This window comes from Anguilla anguilla, chromosome 14, assembly GCF_013347855.1.
Source record: "Anguilla anguilla isolate fAngAng1 chromosome 14, fAngAng1.pri, whole genome shotgun sequence".
NCBI lineage: Eukaryota > Metazoa > Chordata > Actinopteri > Anguilliformes > Anguillidae > Anguilla > Anguilla anguilla.
The window spans coordinates 5,948,828-5,956,485 of record NC_049214.1 but is presented as its reverse complement, the minus strand read 5'-3'; the positions used below and the strand labels follow the sequence as shown (position 1 = coordinate 5,956,485).

At 49.7% G+C, this 7,658-nt stretch overlaps 1 protein-coding gene across 2 annotated transcripts; it reads left to right on the top strand.

Moving 5' to 3' along the window:
• ykt6 (YKT6 v-SNARE homolog (S. cerevisiae)) lies at positions 1-7,295 on the top strand. Of its 2 annotated transcripts, none has more exons than XM_035390439.1 (8): positions 1-299; positions 1,941-2,086; positions 2,479-2,561; positions 3,863-3,963; positions 4,297-4,401; positions 4,690-4,755; positions 4,904-5,005; positions 7,089-7,295. In XM_035390439.1, exons 2-8 carry the CDS (start codon positions 1,983-1,985, stop codon positions 7,122-7,124), a joined length of 597 nt encoding a protein of 198 aa, XP_035246330.1. In that variant the 5' UTR covers positions 1-299; positions 1,941-1,982; the 3' UTR covers positions 7,125-7,295. The 2 variants fall into 2 exon arrangements, with proteins under 2 accessions (XP_035246330.1, XP_035246329.1); XM_035390438.1 differs by having other exon boundaries at positions 3-299; positions 1,938-2,086; positions 7,089-7,294.
• The last annotated feature ends 363 nt before the right edge of the window (positions 7,296-7,658 follow it).

Here is a 7,658-nt window from a genome sequence, read left to right as displayed (position 1 = left end):
AAGAGTCGGACACATTTCCGCCTGTGACGTGGTGCAGAAGAAGAAGAAGGGAATTTCTCTATTCCACTGGTTTCGCGGTTTGGAAGACACACCTAGTCAGTCAGTCAGTCGTCAGTCCTGATCGGTTTTTCGTTTGATCTTCTCCGAATACATAAGACCGTTTATTACCTATGTCATTAATACTATAATTTTCGCTTTAATCGTGGACGGCTACGGAAAGTTTTGCTTTCAGGCGGGTTATTGTAGCTAACGTTAGTTAGCTTCCTAGCTGCTATCAAGAAAGCAACAAGGAAAGCAAGGTTAGTAACGTTAGCTCACATTATCAAGAGAGCGTTCACCGGATAAACATGTCAACAAGATCAAACTTGCTCATTTTTAGAGAAGGTGGCACCACGTTTTTGGGGGAAATAATGTTAGCTACGCTTGACGTTCTCACCAACTATTAACTTATCTAGCTAGGTTATTATCAAATCCCTAGTTAACCTAGCTGCAACGTTGGTGCTCACATCTTTAATAGTGAACTAGCTTCTAAGTACTAGCTTGCTATGTAGCGAGCTGGGTGAAATTCCCCCGATCAAACAGGGTCGTCATCAACATAGACATGTGGTCATCAAAACTAGTTGGCTGACAATAAGCTAGCTAGTTAGCTAGCTAGCTAACTGTTGAGAAGCTTACATTTAAAAGTTACTTGGAGACGCTTTGGCTATAACAGGCCGCGGTCCTTTGCCCAATAACGGTGAATTGTTTAAAGATTGTCAGGCGTTACTCGACAAAATATTGCGGCGAACTTGTTAACCAGTAACACTTTTTCGAGTCATTGCTACGTTATTTTGAATAGAAGATTGTAAGAAGATTGTAAGAAGAGTGTAGGTTTGCGTTCTTGCATGTGGTATTCCAAGGTATTTCTTGGTCAGGACTACGGGACCCTTTCTTGTATACCTGAATTTGCCTGCATCACTGTGCAAATTAGGCAGATGTGTAACGGTACAGAAATCCAGACTGTTACCGGTGCAAATATTTGTTGTTTCTTACTTTTAGTAACACTAGTTAAAACGGTATTGTGACCGTTTATAAGGTCCTTACGTGGTGTGTATTTTCTGCTTAACGCAACATTTGGATGACGCGTAAAAACTTGCCAGTTTTTTTTTTTATCCCTGCCTTCAGCTAGGACGTTATTTCATTTTAGTTTTCTTTTCAATGCACGCCATTCTGACGTGTCTGTCAAGCTAGATGTGGGCACCAGAGTAACCAAAACGCCAAGAGTCAATAGGTCAATTATGTTTGTATCTTCTTGAGGTTTCAATTATTTGCTCTTAATCGAATACTGAATTTTCGTCAGCTCTGAACCTATTTTATCAAAGACATGCTGTTGTGTACATGGGTCTGTTGATATAATGGTTATATTGTTTATGTAATGCATTTTGAATAATATCTGCCCATGAAATGCATTTAGGGAAGGTGTTTCAATTAAGCATACGTGATTAAATTAATTATTCTACGCCCAATTGAACAAGTGCAATTACTCTATCGGTTAAGTTGAATATCTGTAAGTACTGCTAACTTAATAAACGGGCATAATTTAGTGAAGCCCATCGCCTTTACAATCTGTTGCAGGCTTGTATTGTTTTAAATCTTATTTTGCACAGGGAATGAAATAAGATGCCTTATTATGGAGTGTTGCCATCCCAATTAGAGCCTGTTCAGTGGCAGCGCATCTGGAAAAAAGGCGATGTTCCATTGGACTGCGGTTGCTAAGGGGACGAGTGGGGTGGGCACAGTAGATGTGAGGACTGATAATGGAGTTTGCCTGAGCCGTGCCTTTAGCTCTGTGTGCTATCGCGCCGCTGTGCGTTAGCAGTGTCGTTGGCTCTGTGTATGCTAGCGCGCCGCTGTGAGTGAGCGGTGCCATTAGCTCTCTCTTCCTCGTGGCCTTGCAGCAGCTGTCAAATCTTTGAGAAGAGGTTGTCCACCCCCGAATCGCCATGAAGCTGTACAGCCTCAGCGTCCTTCACAAAGGCTCCACCAAGGCGAACCTTCTCAAGGCTGCCTACGACCTCTCCTCTTTCAGCTTCTTCCAGCGGTCCAGGTAGGTGGGAGAGAGCAGCTTGGCAACCATTTTATTCTCTTCCTTGTTACTTTCGTTAAAAATCACTGCTGCTTTCAGAGTTATATTCTGAAAATATATTCCACATTTATGTGTGGATGTCATGTGTCAGTTAAAGGTGGCTGGTAAGCAAATTAAATGCAGTGATGCAGAACAGGAAATGGTAAGGAACAAGTAACTTCTTATTTGCTGCTGTGAGTAGGTTTCATTTTATGCTGTGTAATAAAGGTGTCTGTCTGTGCTGAGTGTAGGGGATATGATATTAATTTTCCAACAAGTGTCAAGTGTTTGCTTTTGAATGATGCTAGGAATCTGGTGTTCGATGTTAGTGACATCATGCCTCATTACCACCATGGTATCTCTCTCTCTCTCAGTGTACAGGAGTTCATGACATTCACCAGTGCCTTAATTGTGGAGCGCAGTGCTCAAGGTAGCCGAGCCTCAGTCAAAGAACAAGGTGAGAGCAGTGCATGTCACACTTCCTCTGTCAGCCTCTCAAGCTCACACCCTTTGCATCTCTCTCTCTCTCTGTCTCTCTCTCAGTCTCTCACACACACACACTCACTCACTCACTCACTCACTCACACACTTTTGTATTGCTATACTTGTGAGGACTTCCCACTGAATTACATTCATTCCGTAACTCCTAACCCTAACCCCAACCACTACGTGCCTAACCTTAACCCCAACCCTAAGTCATAACCCTAAAACAGCCTCTTGAACTTGTGGGGACCAGCAAAAAGTCCCCACCTTGCATAGTTTTCCTCATCTTTCTATCCTTGTGGGGACATTTGGTTCTCACAAAGATAGTAAAACATGCCCCCACAAACAGACACACACACACACACACACAGCAGTATGATAGCATGTTCTGCTCCCTAATCTGAGCTGGAAACGAGCAGCCATAAAGAGCAGCTGAAAGTGATGGCGCAGACAGCTGCCATCTGCTACAGGGCTCCATTAAGTCCTCTGTAATGAGGGGTCTGCTGAGGAATCGACACTGCTAATGGCTGTTCATTGGGATATTACAAGGACCGGGTACAGTGTCTATACCCAGAGCCAATATCTTCTCCAGCGGTCGCATGCTGCTGAAACAAATGGAAGGATTTAGCATTTGATGGCGAGCATTGTTGGGCTGAATGGCCTGTTCTCATCATTATGTTATGTTACGTTAAAAAACACAGAGAACATTTCAGACACTTTTTGAGACAGCCGTTGTAGCAATAAATAATTCAGCCTCCTTGTTTACCCTGTTTCAGGCATAGTGCCTGTTAGTGAAGAGGTGCTCTCCTGCAGGGTGTGAGAGAATTTTGCAGGTTAGTACATTAGAGAAATGCGCATACTTCTGCTGCGCTGCTCCTGGCCTGCCAGAACATGAAAGATTACTCAGTTAGCCGGACAACTGCGCTGAGCTAAACCTGGAACGGCCCTTCTTCCTTCAGTTTGTGTTCCACATCTGGGAGGGTTACGGGTTTCGCTCGCCGCAGTTACCCAGGTAACTCGGCACTCCTGCTTTGTGATGAGCGCCAAATGGGGAAGCGAAACCGAAAAATGAAGAAGTGCGTCATCTTCGCACGGGGTACGAATTGCACTTCTGCCGATGGAAAAGCATCCTTCAGCATTCGGTCAACACATTACAGTGCAGTGCGGTATTTCACGAGGGCAGCAGAATTTTAGACTCGACTCGCGTCGCAGGAAAGGAAGTGACGTCGCAGAGCTGACTGGCGTGCTTCCCCTCTCTCCCCCCCCCCCCTCCAGAGTACCTGTGTCACGTGTACGTGCGAAACGACTCGCTGGGCGCCGTGGTGATAGCGGACAACGAGTACCCGTCCAGGGTGTGCTTCACGCTCCTGGATAAGGTGAGTCTGCCGCGTGTGTCCCGTCAGGAAAGCACCCGCCAGACACAGCTGCTGCCTCCGCTGCGCGGAAGTGAGAAAACCACTGTGTGTGTGTGTGTGTGTGTGTGTGTGTTATGGCGCTGGCTTCTTCATCCCGCTAAAACGTGTGCTATCAGCGTACGACGGCCGATGCAGTCTGGCGTTGACCTCTGGCTGTGATTGGCCGCCATTCGCGGGGCATAACTGGCCGCGACTTTGCCCAGGGAGGGGTCGGATCGAGTCGCCGGCCTCGTGGGAAATCGGAAGGGGAGGTGTCGTTGATGTTCCTTGCCGTTGCGTGTTTTGCTCTTGCAGGTACTGGATGAATTCTCCAGACAAGTGGACAGCGTAGACTGGCCCTCTGGCTCTCCTGCCACCATCCAGTACGCAGCCTTGGAGAGTTATCTCGCCAAGTACCAGGTGAGTGTAATACAAACTCTGTGTTTACAACAAAAAAAGGAGCAAAACTGATATTTCCGCAGCCGTCTCAACTGATGGGATGGAGTGCTAGAGCCTCGGAGTGGCTGCCATTTTGAAAGTGTCAGGATGAACTCGTAGAGCTTCAAAATGATCTGTCCTAATTATACACTATACTGTCCTGATTAATCTATAATCAAGGCCGTATAATCGGGTATAATCAGACCGATTGTTACTGGCTTCCTTTCGCTGGTATGACTGTATCCATGGAGACTGGTCGCTTTGTTTCAGAATCCTCGGGAGGCAGACGCCATGACCAAAGTGCAGGCTGAGCTGGATGAGACCAAAATCATTTTGGTGAGCCAATCACGTCCCTGCTATTGTGGATACATTCCACGTTGTCCATACATTCCATTTCAGAATGCACTCCTGGAACGTTGTTCCTCACTCACGTGCAGATTTAAATCTGCCCGTAGTCGTAACAGGGTTTTTTTTTGTGTGACAGCACAACACCATGGAGTCACTCTTGGAGAGGGGGGAGAAGCTGGACGACCTGGTGCAGAAGTCGGAACACTTGGGAAACCAGTCCAAGGCCTTCTACAAGACCGTGAGTGTTCAGTGGCGGCCGTGTGTTTCCAGTCAGGGTCAGTGAATGAGTCCAGCGTGCAGGCTGCAAGCTTGTTGCAATTTTCACATGCTACGTACTGCGTGGTTGTTGGCTAATGGCGAGCACAGATGGGCTAGCTAAATCACTCCGCCAGTGTATCTAGCACTGCGTCAAGCCTGGGCTCGAACACCCAGGAGGTCTCTGCCTCTGCTGCATGGCCTGGAAAGCTGTTCCATTGCATTACATTACAGGCATTTAGCAGACGCTCTTATCCAGAGCGACTTACACAACTTTTTTTACATAGCATTTTACATTGTATCCACTTATACAGCTGGATATATACTGAAGCAATTTTGGTTAAGTACCTTGCTCAAGGGTACAACGGCAGTGTCCTACCCGGGAATCGAACCTGCAACCTTTCGGTTAAGTCTAGTTCCTTACCCACTGTGCTACACTCCGTTCCACACATTGGCAACTCTGTGTACAGGAATGCTTCCTGATATTTGTGTGGAATTTTGCCTTTTTCTTTCCCCCCCCCCCCCCCCCCCCCCCCCTTTATGTTCTCATTATGTGTTCTAATGTTCTTGCTTCAACCAATGATTGACAGGTTATTCTAGCGCCGCCCTTTTGTCAGGGCCCAGGGAACCTTAGTGGCTGTGCTCACTGAGCAGAGTTGAAAGGGCACAGTTCTGCTTGATAATGACTGCTTGCTGCTGCTGATACAGACTTGAGCGTAATTTAAGCTCAGTTTCATTTCTTTGGCACAGTACTGATCTCAGCTCAGTGAGTACTCCCGTACTGCTAATTAGGTCTGCCCTCAGCTGCTTCATTGCACTACTAATGCACAGAGGGTGTCGGGTGAATTGTTATTTATCTAAATCAGTGGTCTCCGGCCCTGGTCCTGGAGAGCTACAGGGTCTGCTGGTTTTCATAATGACTCTGCACTTCATGAATCAATTACAGCAGTTGATTACACAGTCAACTAAACTCACCCGGTGTCTTGGGTCTCAACTGGGTGCTGATTTTAAGGTGAAAACAAAAACCAGCAGACCCTGTAGCTCTCCAGGACCAGGGCTGGAGACCACTGATCTAAAAAGAGAAAGACTGTTTCAGCATGTGATGTTCTGGAAAGGGGAAGGGGAAGCAAACTGCTTGAGGAACACTGAGGGTTTCGGCCAGCACTGTCACGGCGCAGGCCGCCAGGATTAGATTAGGTTAGCAGCAGGGAGCGAGCACTGCACAGGCCCAGGACAGAAGATAAGCGATCCCACAGCTCAGCTGGACAGCGTCAGGGGCAACAGCACAGGCTGGCAGCGTCAGGGGCAACAGCACAGGCTGGCAGCATCAGGGGCAGCAGCTCAGCCTGGCAGCGTCAGGGGCAACAGCACAGCCTGGCAGCGTCAGGGGCGACAGCACAGGCTGGCAGCATCAGGGGCAACAGCACAGGCTGGCAGCATCAGGGGCAGCAGCACAGGCTGGCAGCGTCAGGGGCGACAGCTCAGCCTGGCAGCGTCAGGGGCGACAGCACAGGCTGGCACGATCAGGTACAGCAGCACAGGCTGGCAGCGTCAGGGGCGACAGCTCAGCCTGGCAGCGTCAGGGGCGACAGCACAGGCTGGCACGATCAGGTACAGCAGCACAGGCTGGCAGCGTCAGGGACAGCAGCACAGGCTGGCAGCGTCAGGGACAGCAGCACAGGCTGGCAGCGTCTGGGGCGACAGCACAGGCTGGCAGCGTCAGGGACAGCAGCACAGGCTGGCAGCGTCTGGGGCGACAGCACAGGCTGGCAGCGTCAGGGACAGCAGCTCAGCTGTGCAGCGTCAGGGACAGCAGCTCAGCTGTGCAGCGTCAGGGACAGCAGCACAGGCTGGCAGCGTCAGGGACAGCAGCACAGGCTGGCAGCGTCAGGGACAGCAGCACAGGCTGGCAGCGTCAGGGACAGCAGCACAGGCTGGCAGCGTCAGGGGCGACAGCACAGGCTGGCAGCATCAGGGGCGACAGCACAGGCTCGTCCGTCGTCTTCTGTGGTCTGCTGGGATTTGCGCTCTGACGGGTGTACCACATGTGCGTTTGTGTCCCCCAGGCGCGGAAGCAGAACTCGTGCTGTGAGGTAATGTGAGGACGGCGGACTCTGCTCTAAGGACTCCACTCTCTCGGACCACTCCTTCACCACCGCCTCCCACCGCCCACCCGTCCGCCCGCCCTCCGACCGGCCCTCGAAACACAGCCCTGGGGCGGGGGGGCTCTGACCTGCTGCTTCACAGTCCTGGGGGGAAAGGGGGGGGGGGCGGGTTACCGGGGTACAGGGGGGTTAAGGGGAGGGTCATACTCCATAGGGGTGCTCGTTTGGGTAGTTTTGAAATGGCGTACATTTATTATTGTTTTTTTTAAAGGTTTTTGGAGGAGCGGGGGCTGATTTCCTGTACGGCAGTGTGCGGTGCTGCGACGGTCATCGCCTCTGAACGTTTGCGAACGTTTCGCTCGTTTCAGTGGGTTCAGTCGCCGTCCTTGCGCTCACGGTTTTTGGCTAGGCTCCTGGCAAATTTCTGTCTTGTTGAAGCAAGGCGGTACATTGAAACACGCTGCATCAGAGTGTTTGTGTGTGTGTGTGTGTGTGTGTGTGTCTGTGAGTGAGTGAGTCAGTCTCAGTCAG